The sequence below is a fragment of the Gallus gallus genome, chromosome 21, assembly GCF_016699485.2.
Source record: "Gallus gallus isolate bGalGal1 chromosome 21, bGalGal1.mat.broiler.GRCg7b, whole genome shotgun sequence".
Lineage (NCBI taxonomy): Eukaryota > Metazoa > Chordata > Aves > Galliformes > Phasianidae > Gallus > Gallus gallus.
This window is the reverse complement of record NC_052552.1, coordinates 137,124-157,308: the sequence shown is the minus strand read 5'-3', so window position 1 is coordinate 157,308 and position 20,185 is coordinate 137,124. Positions and strand designations below refer to the sequence as shown.

Genomic DNA, 20,185 nt, shown 5'->3' with positions numbered 1-20,185 from the left:
GCCTAAAAATGCACAAAAAACCTGCATGCATGTACAAAATGGATGCATGCATAAGAAATGCCCACAGAAAGTGCGTGTGCTGCTTTACAAAGTGAGCATGCATGTGTGGGAATATGAATGATAAAACTACACCAAGACAGCCATGCAAGTGCTACATCAGGCTGGTGTGCACCAAAGAATGCATGCATGCACAAAAATACACAGGCAAATCAAGAATCAAAATGCAAAACAACCACAAACATAGAGTAAAATACAGACATGCACTGGAAAAAGAGACACGTGTAGAAAAACGTGCATGTAAAAAAAAGAAGCTAGTGTGCATGCACAAAGGCACATATGTATGTACTGCTGCACTTGCACCCTGCTTGTAAAATCATAGAGGGAACAAGAGGGGAAGAGATTGACAGATGGAGGATTGTGTTGGCTGCAGGTTGGTGCCCCCTAATGGCTGTGGGTTTGCTTTTAGGGATGTTGGTGCCAAGTGCACTGCACTGGGGTGAGCAAGGTGGGTTTCCTTTATTTGTCTACTTTGGTGAGGAAAGAAAACGGGCAGGAATGAAGGTGAGGAACCTCACGCCTTCGTGATGAATGCTGGGGGAGCTTTTGCTGATTGCATTGCTGCTTTGAGCCGTAACTGGGGAGTGGGGTGTGCATGCAGCAGCTGAGAGGCGTACACAATGTCCTTTATTTAAACATTTACTCCAAGAAATATAAAAAAACATGAAGACAATGACAGCACTAACCAGGAACCTGTCGCCTCATCTAGAAAGAACACTCTCTGAGAGCATTGTGGTTTATTATTATTTCATGCTTCCAGACTCCTTCTTTTGCTGGGATACAATGGGACACAACGGGACCTGGAGCCCAAATTGCTTTTTTAGGGGTGAAAATGGCTTTTCGCTGTTTTTCCACCCCTGTTCTCGGGCTGCAGCATATGTTTGTGCCCATCTGGGGCTGGCAGCTGATGGGGATGACCCTGAAATACTGCAGGTAGAAAAAAGTGGGGATAAGGTTCTAAAAGCCCCATTGGGGGTGCTGCACGCTCTGACTACCTCCTGCAGCAAATGTGAATATTGCTCAAAAAAATGGAGTATCTGACATCTCTGCCCCACTGCTCTTCCTGTCCTGGAAGTTTTGACTCTAACACACCAAAATAAACCCCCAAATAAACCCCAACCCCAAAGCACATGTAAAGAACCCCCCCCCCTTTTTTTTTTTTTTTTTTTTTTTTTTTTCCCATAAAGTACTGCAAAACTCCCCACAGAGCTGCATGGGGGGAGCGGAAAGGGATTAAAAAATTCAAAATGAACCCTAAAAACTAAAAAATAAGGTAATAAAATATCACCCTTGGGTTGTGTGGAGGCAGAGCTGGGCTCTGCATGTAAAGGCACCTCATTTCTCCAGCACAGTGCACAGCGTCGCCCCAGGAAGGGCTTTTGGCAGATACCAGGCTGAAATAATAATAATAATAAAAATAATAATAATAATTAATGAGAAAAAAGAAAGAAAAAAAAAAAACAAAGGGAAAAAGCTTGCACAATGCTTCAGGGCCCGCTCTTCATACCTGAGATCGCCCTGGGTTGGGCAGTGGGGGGTTTGGGGAATCCGCGGGTTTGGAGGCATCCAGCTCAAAAAATGATGCTGGGATGGAGTAGGGAGCACAGGGTTTGTCCCTATGGGTACGAGATAACACATCTGGTCCCAAATCCAGAGGAAAAGGGATGCTGAGGAAGGAGGGTGGGAAACACACACATCCCTAAAATAATAGCACCCAAAATAGAGGTTATTTGTAAAAAAAATTCCCCCCAAAATTGCGATGTTGTGAAAATGAGGGGTTTACTGGTTGAGTTTTGCTCCAAGCCTACAACCAGAGAAATTTGGTAATAAACATAATAAAAAAAAATTAAAAATCTATGCCTGCCCAGGTGAACCCAGCACCCCCCTTTCTGTGCGGAACAGCAATAAAATGAACAAATAAAAAAAATCCCCAAAACCCAACAACTAAAAAAGCCTGGATGTGCCAAAAGGTCCTGCGAGGGTAGGGATGGGAAATGGAAAAGCCACGGGGAAAGGTCTTGGCCGTGGAAGGGGGGAACCCAACGCTTTGGAAATCGTAGGAGAACAGGTAGTAGAGCCGTGGACTGCCCTCAGATGGTGCGGGGGTTGTACTCTGGCAGCTTGTGCAGCTTCTCCTTCTCAGCATCGCTCTCATCACGGGCAATCACCAGTGAGTGGGCATAGCCCATGGCCACCTACAGGGAGAGGAGGGTGAGGTAAAGCAGCACTCCTGCTGGTGTTGGACCCCTTTCCTTTATAGTGGGCTGTATGGGAACTGTTGAATCATGGCCTGAACCACTGATTGATCACCTGAGGCAAGCACTGAGTCAGCCACGGGAGCACATGTGAAGGCAATTCAGCTGTGTGATGAGAAGGGGTGAAGCCTGGCTCCACCTCTCCCAGACCCCATTTAAGGGCTGACTGCCACTGAGGAAGGATCTCTTTCTGGAGATTGCTCCTCTTGAAGCTCTTCCAGAGAGCCTACAATGCAGGTGAGCATTTTCCCTTTGTTTACAATTATCCTTTTCCAATGTGATAATCTTTGTAGCTTTATGATCTGTGGATACTAATCTGCCTACACCACTCTGTATATTTGTTGACTATATATGAGCTATAGGGAGCACCCATGGGCAGGATGAACTGTTAATGGTCCCAGCCACTGCTGGGGACACAAATGTGTTTGGGTCCCTGCTTACCTGCTCCGTGTAGATCCCATCCAAGGTCTTCACCTCTTGGGCAGCCGTTGATGACTTAGGCTTGTGGTCCCCATAGCCCTAGAAGACACAAGCACAAACCCAAAAAATTGTAGTGGGTGGACAAACAGTGCCCCTGCTCCAAAAGATGTGAGGGGTACAGCTGGATAGTTCCAAGTGCTGTAAATCCTTCTTACCAGCTCTCCAAAGGTGGGAGATGGGCCCCAGCTGATGGTGCTCTCATCTGCCGCCACGATGATGCTGCTCTTTCTGCAGCACGATGCAAGGTGCTGACTCCAGCACCCTGCACCAGCAACCCCCTTGCACTCCAAAAAGGGAGATTTTTGGGGGGACCATCACTCACCCACAGGCCAGGCTGCGGATCTTCCAGCCACACAAGTCCTGCACTGCTTTTGGGTACATGGTAGACTCACGGGAGGTGTTGGTGGCACCCCAGAAAAACAAGCCACCTGCAAGCCCCCCAGAGCACATATTAGGGCTGCTCCTATCTGTGGGATTTTATAGCTGAGTGGATATGCTTGAATCAACTGAAATTAGGGATGCAGGATGGCCACCCACCTGTCTCACTGACAGCAAAGGAGCAGGTGTAGCCAGCGTAGATCTGTGCAGCTCCTCGGCCTGGAAAGTCAAAAAGCTTGACCAAGCGTGGCACCATCTCATCCTTCTGCTCTGCGTGGCCGAGCCGCCCATAGCCACCAAAGCCCCAGGAGAAAACACGCTTCTGGGAGTCCAGGACAAGCTGTGAAACAGAGGGATGTACAGTGAGTGGGGCTGTGTGCAGCTTTGGTGCAGGCGACACAGCAACTGTACTGCAAGAATTTATCCTTTAATGCATATTGCTGATCTGTCCTGCAAGTATATGCTGCAAATTGAAGCAGGGAAAGCTGGCCAAAAGGGACTTTTTTCTTTTTTTTTGGTGCAATAACAAATTGGCAAAAAGCAATGCAATGATAAATAGTAACAAGTGAAGGGCTACACTGCTGACCGCTCACCGTGTGGTTGGCCCCGCATGCCACATCCCGCACCACCACATTGGGGACAGGCAGGATCTGCCCATCTTTGGTCTTCTCAATGAAGATGGCCACGCGGCGTGGCACCAGCTCGCAGTCGTACTCTATGCGCTGTGCTCGGGCGATGAACTTCCCATCTGAGTTGTGCCCTACACAAGGACATCACACCACCAAGAAATCCATTTTCTACTTGCAAAACCCCTTCTGTTTCAGGTTTGCATCCTGTTTTTTTCTTTTTTCTTTTTTTTTTTTTCCCCTTCCCCCTCCTGGGAGCTACTCCATCAGCTCTGAACCCGTTTCAGAGATGGGAAAACTGAGTCAGGGAACGTTTCCTACCCCCAAAACCCCATAATAGCCCAAACCTTTAGAAAACCACCCCAAAACATGGCCATACCCAGCTGCCCGTACTCTGGGCACCCAAAGGAGTAGAGGTTTCCTTTGCAGTCCATGATCATGCTGAACTCAGCCCCACAGGCCATTTTGGTGATGGGCTGCCCATTGTACATGATCTGCGAGAAACATAAGAAAAAGGCAGAAAGCTGAATTCCTGGGGGGAAAGAGCACCTCTTGGAGCTCACCCCTATTCTCTCTCATTTCCCTCGGCCACAAGCTTCCCTAAAGCATAGGTTTTCATCCTAAAATGGAACAAGAGACTTGGCAGAGGACAGCCCACAATCCTACGAAGTTTGTATACACTTGTTTTTTCCTAATGATATCATTTTCATGCTGCGTTTTGTCCACCCCATTTCAAAGCATCCTCAATAGGGATGTCCTTACATGCTGAAGGGGAACACCCCAACATCCTAATGGGATGTGGGCTCTGCAAGTGCATTTTACAGTGAAAAAATACAAATACGCTGCTTTTCACTCCAGGAAAAAAACAAACAACAACAAAAAAAAACACAGAGCGGATTTACCTGCGTAGGGCTTGGAACAGCATCTGTTTGGTTCCCAAGACCAAGCTGCCCCATTTTGTTCTCCCCAAAAGCATATACGGAGCCAGTCTCTGCCACCAAAAGTAGGGGAAAGTCACGAAACAAGGGCAAAAATGAGCAGTTTTAAGGCATTTTGTGGAGGTTTCTCTGTACCTGTGAGAGCCAGCGTGTGGTTCCGGCCACACGCCGCCAGCACGATGGCCTCGCTGCCCAGCACCTCGATGAGCTTGGGGGCTTCCACACGCTTTGTGTCCCCATGGCCCAGCTGCCCCTTCTCATTGCGACCTATGGGAATCATTAGGGTTTGGGCCACACGCAGGGTTTTGCATGTTTTCTTGAGAGGTGTTTTGGTGCTTTGCTCACCCCAGCTCCACAGCTTGCCCTCAGCAGTGATGAGGAGGCTATGAGCCGCACATGGTCCCGAAACCACACTCCGCACCTGAACACCTGAGAGACACCCATACCTGTGTGGCCCCCATAAATTCTGGCCCAGGTTTCGATATGCGGCTGGTGGGGAAAAAAAAACAACACACAAGAACAAAAAAGGATGCACAGCATGAAATGTTTTGTTGTTGTTGTGTTGTATGATGATTGGCGATGCAAATGCAGTGCATTTTGCTCACCTTGCTGCTTAGGCACTTCTTTGCGGCCAATCAGGTCCCAGTTGGTGGCCCCAAAGATCAGGAGCTGTCCTCTGCACTTGGAGCCCTCAAGTTTCTGCAACAGGCAGGGAGGATTTGTCAGGTCTGCAGCAATGTCAGCCACGAGGAGATTTTTTGCATGCGGGGTGGATACAGGGTTGCATCCAAGCTTGCGACCAAATTGCATTTCTGAGCCAGACTGAGGGGGACAAGGGGGATTTTTTCCAATTTTGCATTAAAACCTCCAATGTACAGTGCATGCAAGCACTGCAGCCCAAAAAGGACATGTATACAAAACACTCCCATTTCTTCAGCTCCTCCTCCTTGCAAATGGGTCTGAAACTGGGGGGGATGATCTTAGCAGGATGGAGCATGGATGTGCACCACCTCCACTTCTGTCTAATTGTTAATTATGGCTTTTCCCCATCAAAAGGATGATGTTTTGGAGAGGAAAGCATGTGCAGCACCAACTGCCTGCAAAAGGCAGGAAGCAAAGGCTCAATCAGTTCAAAAACAACAACAAAAACAAAATGAGGCAGAAAAGAGGAAAAAAGGTAATTGAATGCTTGTAATGCAAAGGGGTGGGCCACGTTGCAGGTGTGCTAAGTGAGGCACCGTGTGCACGCGCACTTCTGTGTTGTGCACAGGCACCTCTCACTGTTGCACCAAGTTAAAAATTCTCCAAATGGGTCAACGTGGAAAAAACCAACCCAAAAGCTATGGCTGGGCTTCCCCTTGAATGAGGGCAAAAGGAGGGGCCTTGTAGTGCTGAAATAAAGGGGGACTCACAGACTCCACAATGGGAGGACACCTTAGGGGTGCTTTGGGGCAACTGGGGATGCAAACAGGATGCAAGTTTTGGTTCAGGGGGGCAAGCTGGGAGTACAAAGGGCTGCAATAAAAGGGGGGCACACCTGGGGTTGCAATGAAGGGGTGAGTTGTGGGGGCATTAAGGGAGGTTCATGATGGGATGCAATGAAGGGGGGCTAAGGCGGTGCAATAGGATTGCATTGTGGGGTGCAGTAGGGTTGCGTTGGAGGGATAGAATGGCTATGCAATGGGGGTGCATTAAAGGGCTGCAGTGGAGGGCACTAGGGGTGCCATGGCAGGGTGTAAGGATGAGGTCCAAAGGGCGCAATGAGAGGGTACATGAAGTGCAGCACTGAGGGTAAAATGAGGTGGTCCATGGGGGGGGTTCAGCAGGGGTGCCAAAAGGAGTTGCTATGAAGAGATGCAAAGTAGGGGTAAATCAGAGGGGTGCAAAAGGGGGGTGCAAAGCTGGGGTGGATTAAAGGGATTGCAATGCATGCATTAGGGGATGTGATGGGGGGTACACTTGGGGGGTGCGGAGATGCAAAGCTGGGGTGAATCAGAGGGACACAAAGGGGAAGGTAGAAAGGGGAGTGCATTCAGGGGGGTGACAAGGGTTCAGAGGGGGGTGCATTGGGGGTGCAGAGCAGGGGTGCAGGGGGATGCAGTGGCAGGAGCAGAAGGTAGGGTTAACTGAGAGAGATGCGTTAAAGGGGTGCAATGGGGCTGCAGAAGGGCACACGGGCAGCGCAGCTCACGATGCGCTCCTTGCTGTGCTCGGGCTCGCAGATGACCACCGCCTGTCCCCGCGCCGCACTGCCGGGCCCGGGGCCGAGAGCCGAACCCGAGCCGGGCGCTGCGGGCCGGCCGGGCCTCCTCCCTCCTCCTCCTGGGCTGCCGTCCCGCGGCCTCCGCTCCCGGGGCGCCTCCTCGTCGCTGCTACCGCCGCTGCTGCCGCCGCCTCCTCCGCCGTTACGAGGCCTCCGCCTCCCCCCCGCCGCCCCGGGCCTCCTCCTGCCCGGGCCGGGCTCCCAGGGCGGCCCCGCCGCCTTCCTCCGGGGCATGGCGCCTGCGAGGGGCGGCCCCGACACTGAGGAGAGCCGTCAGGCCCGGCCCAGCGCGGAGCCTGCCCGTCACACCGCCACAGCGCTGCGCGGCCCGGGCGGGACATCCCCCCACCGCCATCACAGCGCCCCCGGGCCCGGCGCGGGCACTGAGGGGAGAGCGCCCCCACCGTGTGGGGGGTTTGCAGCCTGTAGGAGGGTGCGGGGGGACTCACCTCATGGATGGGACGAGGAGGGGGAGAAAGGGGGGTGGATAATAGGGGAGGGATATAAAGGTGTCTTTTTGGGAGAGGGAGGTGGTAAAATGAGGGGGGGGGGTACAAAAAGGTGACATGGGAGTGGGGGGTGGCAAGGACAGATTTGCACGGAGTTACTTCAAAAGGGGGGTCGCAAAAGTGGAGGTTGGAGTGCTAAAATGGAGGGGATACAAAAGGGGTGATTGGGAAAAAGGGGGGGGGGGTAAAATGGGGTTGGGGGGGCTATGAAAAGGTTTTGGGAAGCGGTGTGGGAAGGGGTTCCTAAAAGGTGAATGGGGGGGGAGGGGGCTACAAAAGATAGCGTAAAAGGGACAGAGAGTGCTACTGGGTGTTTTTTGAGGGGGGTTGCAAAAGGGTACAAAGGGGTGATTTGGAAAGGGGGGGTCATCAAATGGGGACTTGTAAAGAAGGCGTGCAAAAGATGATGTGCAAAGGGAGGGTAGAATTGAGAGGGATTATAAAGACGGGGGTGCAAAGGAACGATGTGCAAATGGGATTGGGGTTGAAACGAGGGTTACAAAAGGACGACTGGGGGGGGGGGGCTGCGGGCAGAAGGCTATCAGGCTATCACATTATAAACCCCCCCCGCCTCCCAGTGAAAAAAAGAAGACTCGGAGACCCTCACCTCCCCCCCTCCCCCAAAGGGAAGCAGCGCTCCGGGGGGGCCCTCTCACCCCGCACCCCACACCCGCACACCTGCTTAGGGGGGGCCCCGATTGTGCCGCCGCCGCCTTCGAGCCCTCTGTGGCTGTTTGCTGGGGGGGTTCCGGGGGGCGATTTTTTTGTATGGCCGAGTCGGGTGGGAAGGGGGAGATTTTGGTGGGGGGGGGAAGCGCCAAAAAATAGTCCAAATGGGGGCTGCGGGAAGAGCAGCCTGGGGTATCCGTCCCCCCCCCCCCCTTCCCGTCCTTCCCCTCCGTCTGCCCCCGCTTTTTTTTTTTTTCCTCTTTAATTGATTTTGAACAATGGGATCTCTGTCTGTCTCTCACTGCACCACGTGGATCCGCTTTCCTTCTCTCTATTTTATTTTTTCCCTTTCCCCCCTCTCCCCCCCACTCCCTTTGGCCCCCCAACTCCATGCCTTCCCCCCTCCCTCCCCCACCATTTGCAAACCTGGTTTAGAGCGAAGGGTGCAGCATACAGACAGCACCGACCCCGGGGCCTTTGCAATATTTTTGGTGGTGTTTCCTGTTGCAGAAAAAAAAGGAGGTTGTGTATTCTTTTTTTTTTTTTCTCCCCTTCTCTCCTTTTCCTCCCCCTTAGAGCCCACCCACCAGATGTACTTAAAATGTAAATATGAGCCGCCAGAAGAAACGCTGCAATACAAAACAGAAACACATGTACGGGCAGGAAAAAAAAATGCAAAAAGAAGAGCAAAAAAAAAAAAAAAAAAAAAAAAGCTTCAGAGAGGAAGAGGCTGCAAAGTCCGGTGGTGCACAGACAGCTCCATCTTTAGGACAGGAAGACTACAGGAGGGTGAGAATCGTGTGCCAAGGGGTTCCCTCAGTACACGGAGGACGTTTCCATTCCCCTTCTTGCAAACTTTTTTTTGCTGAGGAAAGGTGCATGGACTGCCTGATGGCAAAGCATTGTTTGGCTGAAATGTTGCACCCGTAAAGTCTTGGTTTTTATTTTTGCAGGTGTAAGAATGCACGTGCTCTTCTTAGTGCAGAAAGTTTTGCTGCCACGTTTTATTACATCCCTTGCAATCTTTATTGCAGATGAAGGATGCACTCATTCCTCCCTCCCCCCCCCCTTTATTATTATTTTTTTTTTTTTTTTGCAGAGTAAAGGTGTGCTCCCCCTTTTTTTTTTTGCAAATCAGATATTTTTGTAGAGGAGAGATGCATTAACTCCCCTTCTTACAAATAAAGTTTGGAGAGAGGAAAGATGCACTCATTCCCTTTGCAAAGAGAGAGAAGGTGCACTCATTCTACTTATTGCAATGAAAGATTTTTTGCAGGGTCAAAGATGCCCTCCTTTTTATTTATTTATTTATATTTTTCCCTGGCGAAGTATGGGCAGAGATGCACTCACTCTCCTTGCAAAGAGAGAGAAGATGCATTGATTCCCCTTCTTGCAAATAAAGTTTGAAGACAGAGAGTAGATACACTCATTCCCCCTGGAAACAAGGAAAATGCATTCATTCATCTTATTTGTTTTACAGGAAGGAAGATACACCCCTCCTCGTTATTACTGAGATTTTGCCAAGGAGAGATTCCCTTTGCAACAATTTTGCAGGAGGTGGGTGCATGCATGCTCCCCAGTCCTCCCCAGCAGTTGCATTTTCACACAGCAGCAATGGATGGACAATTCTGGGACCTGCTTCCAGGGGCTGGTGGTGGGCAATGCGTCGTGCACCACCGCCTGCAACTGCTGCAAAACACTGCAGAATGCCAAACCCATGCGAAGCTGCATTTTGAAGAGGAGTAACTCTTCAGTGGTGCAAAAAGGAAAAATGAAGTTGCTTACTGAATCATCTGTGCCACATCTCGGAGCACGATTTGTAGACCAAAAGCAAAACAGAGGCAGGAAAATGCTTTCAGATTGGCACCAAGATGCCTGCGCAATGCCGGGCTTTGCAAAAGGCTTTTGCAGAGCAGCAATATCTCCTTGTTGCTGCTGCTGGGTTGGGTTTCAGCGCACAGTTGCACTGAGGCCAAGTTCCTCCCATTTACCTTCACAGCCCACAGCAGCTATTTTCCCATAATATCCCATGCTGGCAACGTCATGCTGCATTTTGAGGCACCTTGTCCTAACTCTGATAGAAGTCAGTGCTGGAAATGGAAAGATTTGTTTGCAGGAATGCAGGGACCCTGTTCATCTGGGGGTTCCAGGATGCAATCTTAAAGGCATGATTAACAGAATACTGGCTGCTTGACTCTAAAAATGTGTTTTTTTTTTCCCCAAAGTGCTAATGAAGTTATAAAGGGGTTGGGTGGAGGGGTGGATTCCAAGGCACAAAGTGAATCCCATTTCTTTAGGGCTTTTTACCCCTACCTTGGCCAGATCCTGCGGTAGGATTGGATCGAGGAATCCTCAGTTCCAAAGAGTTGTTCCCTTTTTGGCAAAGGTGGCCACTCTGGTTGCGTCAGGCCAAGGGTTAAACTGGTTTTTTCTGGGATGAGGACAAACTGGTCCAGCCTGTTCTTCCCAAAGGCTGCTGGATGGGGAGTGACTTCACCCCACATGCCCTCAGACGGGCTTTGGCAGCCCCCTCTAGATCCCTCTGCAGCCATTGGACATCCAGTAGATGATGTTTGGGGCATCCCCAGAACCTCAGCAACTGCAAAGTGGAGGGGTTGCAGCACAGCCCGCCTGCACATAGCACCCAGTGTCCTGCTCTGCCCCAGGAATGGGGTGGGTGTAGCGTGGGAACCTGGGCACTTTGTGTGCACTCATCTGCTGCACTGCATCTGCAAAGTTGTATTTGATGCATGCTGAGTTTTCCAAGCAAGAAAAACAAGCAAGGATGAGCTGGAGAAATGAATGCATTTAGTCCCATTGCTCAAAAAAATAAACCCACCATAGACATAATTTGCATTTCTAGTGACACGGGGTTGTTTGCATCACACGCAGCAGAAGTAGAACTTTGCATGGCAGTGGGGTTTGCAGTGAGGAAATGGGCAGTGAGCATGGGCTGGGGGGTGGCAGCCTTTTGAGGTGCAAGGTTTGCTTTGCACACCCGATGCAGCACGAGGGAGGCACGGGGTGATGCCATGGGGTGGTTGAGTGCCTCCATTGCCAAAGAAGCTTTGGAGTCTCCTCAGGATGTGTCTGAATCCTACAGGGGAGTGCCAGCAGAAGGCATTCCTGCACCAGCTCCATCTCCCATGCATGGTTTTCGTTGTGCGTGGGTTTGACTATGCACACTTTGGTTGAGAATGGGTTTGGTTATGCACAGTTTTATCTGTGCAGAGTTTTCACTCTACATTGTTTTTGTTGTGCATGGTTTGGTTGTGCATGACAATTTCTTACAGCTGCTCCCAATTGCAGCCCTTGCAAGGGATGGGTGCTACAGAATCACACCAGCTGTACTCAGTCAGCACTGATGAGCACAGCTCATTTAAATGCTGCCCATCCCAGGAATCAGCTTGCTCACTTAGTTTTCTGTGAGCCCTTTCTTGGCTGCTTGAAGTTCTCCAGCACCATTGCATCTTTGCAGAATGCCTCTTGGCAGGAAGGACTGGGTAGGCAAAACCCCATGGTTAGGCCAGGAACATGCTACAGCTGTTAAGTGTGGCTCTGCTCTTCTGTACTCCCCTTGACCTTTTGCTTTTTCCTTTCTAGGTGCTGCTTTGTGTGTTTTTCTTTTCTCTTTCTTCTTTTCCCCACTGCTGTGTGTATAGGGTTGGGACGTGTTCAGGTGCACACACATGGCCACGCTGACTCATTGCATCAGTACCCATGGTTCTGTCTAGATATACGTTTAGCATTGCACAGAGCTTTGTGGGTGCAAAACATTCCTTATAATTTCACTGTGACCACTGCTTGCTGCTAATGTGTGCAATGCATTTTGTAGATGCATGCATTGCATTGTAGGTGCGTGCAATGCATTTGGTAGGTGCAAAGGCATGCAAACAGCCTGCAAAAGTTTTGGCACTGGTGGACCACTTTGCCAACTTTTGTCTTCATTGCAGCTTTTGCAGAGCTCTTTTTGGGTGCCTAGCAGGAAGGCTTTCAGTCCTTGCTGTAAAGTTTTTGGGATGACCTTTGGAGAAGCTCAAAAACTTATGATTTACTGTTAATGATTATCTTCTACACATGAAAAAACCCCAAGAAAAATTAACTTGAATTTGCCCTATGGCAGCTGGGATGCCGTTATCCAGCCCTGAGAAAACAGGGCTGTTGGGGCCAAAGTCCTCCCTGCTGCGCTGCTCTTGATCCTATGTACACCTCTGTGGGTGCAAAGCAGCAAGCAGCAATGCCATTACCTGCAGGAAAAGGTGTTTTTGGCTCTCTTGAGTCACCCAAAGGGCACCAGTAGTGATTACATATTTTTTGCTGGGCTTGCCCATCCAGTTGGAGCTGGGACCGGCCTTGCAGCCACCGCCTGCGTTTGCAAAGAGGCGTTGTGCAGAGGTGTGGCAGTGGGGTGTGCTGGGGGAGGGGGCAGGCCTTTCCTTTGCTGGGAAAACACAGCCTCAGTGCTGATGAAACAGGTGAGGTTGGGGGAAATTTGTAGAGAGATGTAGCATTAAGTGCATGTGTGCACGGGGTGGCCTTTGCATTGCTTTTACTTACTGGGTTTGGTCTGCATGGTGTTTGGGGGGGCTGGGGGGTGGAGGGGAGGAGTGGTTAGGATGAAGCATGTGGTGAGTTTGGTGCTGAGATTTGCTGGGCCAACAGATGTGAGAGTGGGTTGGCAGTGATTTGGTAGTGTTTGACTGGGGTCAGAAGGCATTGCTGTCTGCTCCCAAATGTTGTGGCTGTGATATTTTTGAGATGGGGGGGCGGGGGGGGGTGGAGAAGGACTTTTCCGCTCTGCTTGGGGCCAGGAACCAGCAGCTGCCTTGGGATTGGAGACAGAGATGAGGCTGCAAATCCTACTCGTTGCAGCTTTGGGAAAAATACCCTCAAAATAGGAACACTTCCTGTGGATAGCAGCTGTATTTTGGGGGCTGCAATCTGCAGCAAATGGCTTTGGGGTAAGAAATTCAATGAGAAAATACTTATCTCTTGGAAATTTGGGAATGCACTCCGTAACCCCCCCCTGCACTCCCAGCTTTGCTCTGGGCTGGACTGGAGGTTCTTTTTACACAAATGATGTGCTCAGCAGCGAGAGGGTTAATGGGTGCAGCGTGCAAAGGGTTAAAAGTCAATTTGGAGGGGGTGGGGGGCAAGGGGGACCAGATCCAGATTGGATTGGTAGTAGTGAGGGTGTAAATCAGCGATGCTTTGGGAAAAGAGAAAGGAAAGGGGGGGGAAAGCTGCCCAAATCCCAGCATCCCTCGCTGCCCAACACTCCCAGCTCCGCCAGCCCCGGCGCCGCCTGCCTGTGGCCCCAGCTGAGAGCCCCCGGCCCGGCCATGGGAACCCTTCTATGGGGCTGGAAGGGGTGTGGGCAGCCTTAGGGCCCCCACCGCCTGCTGCTGCCCCCACTGCCATCCTGTTTGGCCGATGCGGACACAAAGGCAGAGGAGACGTGGCCTTCCCAGGTCAGCACAGCCCTCACCCCTTTCCCCCTTGCTTCCCTCTTCCCATTCCCTCTATACGTATATTTGCAGTTATGTGTACCCTATGTACCCATAACCTTAAATGTATAGAAGCGAGGTGGCCCTTCTGTAGGCAAGAGGTAGCCTTGTCCCTCCCGTCCTTTTGCAAGCAATTGGGGTTTGCTGCAGGAAAAAGCTTGCCCTTTACATTTATTTATTATTATTGCATATGTATATGTACATATAAATATACATATATATATTTATATATATATATAGGATTGAGAATAGGGAGGGTGGGAGGAGGAGGAGGATGCTGAGCACTGGCCCTTATTGCTGCTGCACAATGCCATTCCTGCACCCATTTCTGTTTTATTCCTCCCTTTTTTCTGCCCTGTTTGCAAATTGTGCAATGTTTGCAGCCCCCCCCCCCCATGTAAGCACAGCATTGGGGTGCTGAGCACCCACTCTTGGAGTTGTGCTGCTTTGGTGGTGTAATTGAATTGCAGGGTTTGCACCCACGCGTGCCTGCCTTGTGTTGTAGTTTATTTTTTTCCTGCAGATTTGGAAGAAAACGCCCCAATTTTTTTGCAGGGTTTGTAGCAGCCCCAAAGCTGTGCATTTTTTTCCTTTTTTTTGCAGCAAGTAGGGCTTCTCCTTAAATGTAATATTCCTCAATGATTATTTTCATGCATGCTTTGCTAAGGTCAGCAAATACAATGCTTGGTGCTCATTGCACTTTTCACCCTGTTTGTGATTTTGTTTTTTTTTTGGAGGGGGGGTATTGCACTGGTGAGGATGGTGTGGTGTATGCTGCAGGGACACAGAGTTTGCAAAGGAGATGGAGATGTGTTTTATTTTTGAGCTTTGTTTCTGTCAGCCCACTGGGAGTGCAAAGCAAGATTTGCCCAAAATGCTGGGGGAAACAGGAAAAAGTGGAAAAACAGGAAGAAAGGCTTCTTACGGTGTGCTGGGATATGTTGGCAAAGCAGCTCTGCGTGGGGGAGAAATGAAGGCATTCGGGGGCTGTGATCTCAAATTTGTTGTCACCCCCGGCACTGATTCTGGGAATGCTCTTAGGTTTAAAAAAAAAAAAAAAATCTGCTTTGTGTGTTTTTTTTTTTTTTAATGGCCTTTTAAGGGACGTAATTCTGATTTTCACTTTTTGTTTTGGGGTTTTTTTGGGGGGTTGTTTTTTGTGTTGCATTTGCGCTTCTCATGGTGCATGTTGGCCGAGCAATGAATTTTCCGGTTGATCAGAGATACTGAAAAGCAAAATAAAAAGGAAAGTGGGAACAGCACAGCTCTGAGGCTGTGGGTTCTGCCTGGAAACACACAGCAGCAGGGATGTGTGCCCCAAAAAGAACCCTTCTGAAGCAGAAATGCAAACATGGCTCAGGAGGAGCTTTTCTCATACATCAATGCCTTTTGGCAAGAGTGAGCTGGTAAGAAAAGAGAAAAGAGCGTTGAATTCTGAATTTTCACTTGCTTGAGTTTTGGGCACAGAAAACCTCAGAGTGATAATCCGGGGGGAGAAAAAGCCACTTTCTGCCTTATTTCATCCCCAGTACTCACTCAGCATCCCTTTCTGGCTGCCATCACCAATGTTTGGCCCCCAAACCCCAGATTTGAGTACTTAGAAAGCACGGGATAACTCCTCCCCATTGCACTCATTCTCAAACTGAAGCCTTCAAATCTCTGCGTTTTGCCCCTGAAGCCTTTATATCTCTCCATCTCACTCTGGAACTGTGAGAATTTCTACATGTGGCCTTTAAGTGCATGGACCCAACTGGTGCTTAAAGTGCAGCTGTTACAGGCGCCCCCATATTATATCACATCCTATATAGTTTTTTAGACCCAACTGGTGCTTAAAGCAAACTCTGCTAGCATCTATTGTTGAGATCCCCCCCCCATCTTATATCATATTATGATGTTAATATTCTAACAAGAGATGTGGATTATGCTCTCCGTGGAAATGCCCCCAGATTTCCAGCTTCCACCTCTATTTCTAGGGTGGAGCAAAACTCAGTTTCCAAGAGGCAGCCCAGAGGTGGCAGTGGGACACAGGGATGCGTCCCATGGGCAGGAGGAAGCAATAAGGAGGCGGATGAGGAAGCAGCAGTGGATTCTTATTGCTGCCCACACCCGTTTTTCTGGGTGATTTATGGGCTGGGGCTGGAGCACCGCCTGCTGCTGTTCTGTGTGTTTGCTCAAAGAGCTGCATTTGGGATCTCAAGGTCTGCACCTGGGCATCCTTTTGCCAGTGCTGTCACCTAGAACTCAAGCCATGCACTGACCCATTTGTTTTGGCAGGATTTGGGAACTTGTGGGGTGAAGGCTCCTTTTTGCCTGCTTTACTCCAAGAAGGGCTCTGGGCCCATGTCCTGGGCTGGCAGCTGCCCCACCAGCTGGGACCTGTCGCTCGGGCACAGAACTAAAAATACTGAGGCTGGGTGCCAGTGCCGGGAGGAGGATGCTGCCTTTAGCAGCTGGCCCTGCGTTTGTGGCTTTATTTAGATCCATCTTTATTTATTTCCCCCAGTTGGGAGGGAGACAGGGCTGACGTGCTCGAGTGGCTTTAAATCCATTTTTCTAAGATATCATTCCAATATTACGTTGGGTTTCTCCACCTTGCTCTATCCCATCTGGATGTGTTTTCTCAGCAAGATGCCTTATTGGGAACGGGTAGGAGCAATGCCTTGATTTCATCTTACGGAGATGCAATTGAAGCTCATGGCTGGGCTGGTGATAGCAATGGGAAAATAACCATCCCTGGGGCACATGGGCTGATGGGAGCTTATGTCAACGGTCAAAACAGTAACTGACCTTATAGTGGGATCAGACCTGGGCTGAGCAACACGTTGCCATCCTCCTCCCTGAAAGAAAGAAGCATTGGTGTGCCAGACCCAGGCTGCAAGCAGAGCTGTTCCCGGAGCATCTTTTTCTGGTGTCCAGGTGGTTTTTTTAATCCTTTGTTTTTTTGGGAGGCACTTCAATGGGGGTGTATTTTCTATTGAGTCTCAATTTGCGTCCATAGGAACAAACCTGGAGCTTCCCATCCCCAATGGGGTGATATGAACTTGGAAAAGGGGGGGGATGAGAATTTATTTTTGCTAGGTAAAGGCCAACTTGATGCTTTTGAGGGGTATTGCAATGGGATTGGGCCGTGCTTTCCATTCCCACAGCACCCATTGATGCGCAGCCCAGGGCTTGGGGTTGCATAGGGCACTTGTGCACATGGGGAGGATTTGCTACTGCTGTTTGCAAGAGGTTTTACAGCTCTTTTTTGCAGGTGAAATGCAAAACTGAGTAGTTGCTTTGCAGCATGGTGGTGGCATCTGTTGTTCACTGAGTAGTGGCAGCTTTTGGGACCCACTTGGGTTTCTGTGGGCTTTGGGATCCGTTTTGCTCTTTGCAGGTCTTGGGGACCCATTTGGGTCTTTGCAGCATTTGGAACGTGTTTTGCCCTGCTGTGATTTCTTCCCCATTGTATCCTCCCTTGGACTCAGGACTTTGCTCTGCTCTTCCTCCTGGTGACCTTTCAGGGCATCTCGTGTTACTGGAGCAGACAAACCATTGATTGCACAGAGGATACTTGGCTCTTCCCACTCCCTGAGCATGGCTCAGTCCTTCAGGACAAATACCTGAAGCTGGGAGGGGGCTGAACTTGGCCATACATGGGTCAATTTGGCCATATGCATAAGATTGGTCTGGTGATGCAAGCTTGCTGTGCACCTGAGAGCATTGTTCCTGCTTCCTTGCAAGGTTTTGCAGCACTGTAGCAGGATCCGTTCCAGTGTAGGGTCCTGGGGGATGTCCAAGGGATGAATATGAGGTTGCTCTATCTTCTGAATCCATTTTTCCTTTTCTTTCCTGCAGGAAAGGCTCAGGGAAGGGCCCAGGCGGAGCGTGTGGACCCCCTGTGCCATGGCTTCATCCCAGCTGCCCCCCTGTCCCACAGTAGGTACTGTCCTTGCTTCGCAGCCCCCCAGTGAGCTTCCCCCTGGTGAGGAGGACTTGGGTGAAGCCTTTGACTTCGAGGACAGTGACGAGGAGGACGAAGATTCAGCCACAGAGCCAAGCAGGGGAGCAGTCCTTCAGGCCCCTCCTCGCAGGCACCGTGCCACCAGCTCCAGCACCGGTGAGGTCCCATTGTTTCCAAAGTGTCCACCTTGGCTGGCCAAGCTCACAAGCTCAGCCACTAATCTGATTTCTCTTTGCTTTTTCCCCCCACAGAGGGGCTGGTGCCAGAGATCCAGGAAGGGTATGTGTAGTTTTGGGGAGCAAATGTGATGTTTGGGGGTCATTTCCTTCCTTAGCGTGTCCCAGCCTGCTGCTGTGCCTCAGTTTTCCTATTTTTTTCCCCATTGCTTCATTGCTGCTTATAAAAGTACTGGGGGCATAGAGTCTGAGGTTGAAGCATGCAAGAGTTTGGGGGGGGTGTTGCAGGGGGATTTCAGGGTAGCTGAGGTAGGTTTGCACACAGGCACATAGGGGGAAGATACAAATCTGACAGCAAGAGGCTTGTACAGGATGCAGCAAAGTGGGGAAAGCAAGTTCAGCCTCACTGGAACATCTTCCTCCTCATCTTCAGCTTTGTGTAGAACCAAGTTTTTTAAAAATAGCCTTTTTTTGTCACTTGTGCATCAACCCTGTGTGGTTTTTTTTTTTCCTGCCCTAACAATGCGGTCTCCAAGCCCCAGTGCAGCAGATGTGCAATATGATGCAATAGAGCCGGGCATGCATGCAGCAGCGCTGTATCCATGGGGTCAATATCAATAGCAACCAGTGCCTTTACTAACATCTGGGGTGAGCAAAAGTGCACAAGCAGCAGTCAAGGTTGCTGCAAAGCACTGCATTTTGTTTGCACTTTTTTTTCTTCCTTTGTATCGAGCTGCATCCCTCTCTGGGGGGACTCCCTGTTTTTGCAGTTTGCAATTCTGCTGCTGGAAAGTCAGAGGCACCGACCTCAAGTTTTTAACACATCTGCTTTTCTGGCAGTGCAAAACTTCCTCCATAGGCTGCGGCTGAGTCTGCACCCCGGGTGAGGTGGGGGGCTTAATTTTGCCAAATGGGGGTGAGCCCCTCTTGTGGAGTTTTGCTGTGGGCTTGGGGCATGCACGTACAGTGGGGACTTCTGCAAGCTCCTTTTGATGCCCTTGGGGTTTTACACTGATGGTGTCTTTGCCCTCCCCACAGGCTACCGGAGAGGGTGAGCAATGGGGAAACCTGTGAGGACCCCTCTGACATCAACAGCCAGACCTGGAAGAGGAAAAGTGGCTGCCGAGGTGGGTTAAAAAAACCTGGGGTGAGGGGGAGAACGCAGTCCTAACCCCACATCCCAGCCTGGCCGTGGGATTGGGGAATAATTTCCCCACCCCAGCTGGATTTTTGGGTCCTGATGGGGATTTCTGAGGCTGTTTCCCTGTTTTTTTTTTCCCCCCTCCCAAGGTGATCGCTTTGAGTTCACGGCGGCAGAGGATGATGTGATTTATGACGACGTACCCTGTGAGAACCTCGATGCCAACCAGGATGGTAGGAACAGCCCTTCCTCCCTGGACCTTCTTCTTGTCAGGGCTGTGCACCCATTTCACAGATGGGCAAACTGAAGCCATGGGAGCAAAATCCACATCCTGTACTGCTAGAAGGGTCCACAAAGGGGGGAAAAAAAGCAGGAAAGCAGCTGGGATGATGGGGTTACAAGTCTGCAGGGAAAAAGCAGGATTTTGTCTAACAGGGCGCAGCCTAATCTACGAGGACGTGCAGCGGGGTGAGGAGCTGGGCTGGAGCTCCAGCGAGTTTGAGAGCTACAGCGAGGAGTCGGGTGAGGAGAACAAACCAGAGGCTGAGCCAGCCAAGCACCGGGCCTCCTTCCAGCCCAAGGTGAGGCTCTGTTAATTATTCTCATTTATTGATTTTTTTTTTTTCCATGTGTTTACCGGAGATGTCTCAGGGCTTGCTCTCCACATGCTCTCATGTGATGCACAATCAGCACAGCGCCGCTTTTGGATTTGATTTCTCTATTTATCCTTTTCCTTCCCCTTTTTTTATTTTCCCTTTTGCATCTCATGCATGGCTGCTGCTCCCTGCTCACTCCCCTTCCCTGCCAGATTATGGGAGCCCACCACCCATATTGTGCTGCTTTGGGATGGTTTAATGGTTTCTCCTTTTTCTTTTCTTATTATGTTTGGCTTCTCACCTGAATCTCTCTTCTCTGCCCTCTCTGCATCCTCTGCCTTCTCCTCCTGCCCGGTTTGCTTGGGGCTCAGCTTTCTCCAGACCTGAATAGACTAAAGGAGAGATACGCCAGGACTAAGAGGGACATCCTGGCTTTAAGAGTTGGGGGGAAAGACATGCAGGAGCTGAAGCAGAAGTATGATTGGAAGGTACTGTCCCTTCTCGGTCCCTTCTCTGAATTTCCCAGGGGGGAGAAAAAAGCCTCTCTGTAAGGATATGAGTGCACCTGGGCTCAATTCAGCCCATTTTGTCTGATGATGGTTGGAGGCGTGGGTTCATCCATCGCTTTCACCTTCCCCATCCCA

General features: G+C 50.2%; 2 protein-coding genes across 28 annotated transcripts in view; one reads left to right on the top strand and one right to left on the bottom strand.

Moving 5' to 3' along the window:
* Positions 1-662: 662 nt before the first annotated feature.
* Positions 663-8,671, bottom strand: RCC2 (regulator of chromosome condensation 2). 5 transcript variants are annotated; one of them, XM_046903208.1, is made up of 14 exons: positions 8,602-8,671; positions 8,185-8,243; positions 6,926-7,257; positions 5,340-5,433; positions 5,080-5,223; positions 4,870-5,001; positions 4,699-4,787; positions 4,176-4,290; positions 3,764-3,930; positions 3,330-3,510; positions 3,115-3,220; positions 2,948-3,020; positions 2,754-2,831; positions 663-2,252 (listed from the first exon to the last, which is right to left on the bottom strand). In XM_046903208.1, the coding sequence occupies exons 3-14, from the start codon at positions 7,229-7,231 to the stop codon at positions 2,148-2,150; spliced, it is 1,590 nt and encodes a 529-aa protein (XP_046759164.1). In that variant the 5' UTR covers positions 7,232-7,257; positions 8,185-8,243; positions 8,602-8,671; the 3' UTR covers positions 663-2,147. The 5 variants fall into 5 exon arrangements, with proteins under 5 accessions (XP_046759164.1, XP_046759165.1, XP_040507188.1 ...); XM_046903209.1 differs by having other exon boundaries at positions 6,926-7,236; XM_040651254.2 differs by having other exon boundaries at positions 6,926-7,236; positions 8,185-8,671.
* Positions 7,284-20,185, top strand: part of ARHGEF10L (Rho guanine nucleotide exchange factor 10 like) — a 26,792-nt gene continuing 13,890 nt past the window's right edge. For 8 of the 23 annotated variants that reach the window (XR_005841381.2, XR_005841380.2, XM_025142708.3 and 5 more), the window contains exons 1-8: positions 7,575-8,964; positions 9,656-9,732; positions 17,523-17,784; positions 17,880-17,907; positions 18,843-18,931; positions 19,095-19,178; positions 19,381-19,526; positions 19,913-20,029. Coding sequence is in view for 21 of the 23 variants with exons in the window: in XM_025142708.3 (XP_024998476.2) it covers positions 8,454-8,964; positions 9,656-9,732; positions 17,523-17,784; positions 17,880-17,907; positions 18,843-18,931; positions 19,095-19,178; positions 19,381-19,526; positions 19,913-20,029 (1,314 nt within the window). In the remaining 2 variants the exon portion in view is untranslated. Of the gene's footprint in view, positions 7,431-7,574; positions 8,965-9,655; positions 11,679-12,350; positions 13,137-13,444; positions 16,599-17,522; positions 17,785-17,879; positions 17,908-18,391; positions 18,688-18,842; positions 18,932-19,094; positions 19,179-19,380; positions 19,527-19,912; positions 20,030-20,185 lie in introns of those variants that run through there. The other 15 variants (XM_040651231.2, XM_025142711.3, XM_025142710.3 and 12 more) reach the window with 11 other exon arrangements.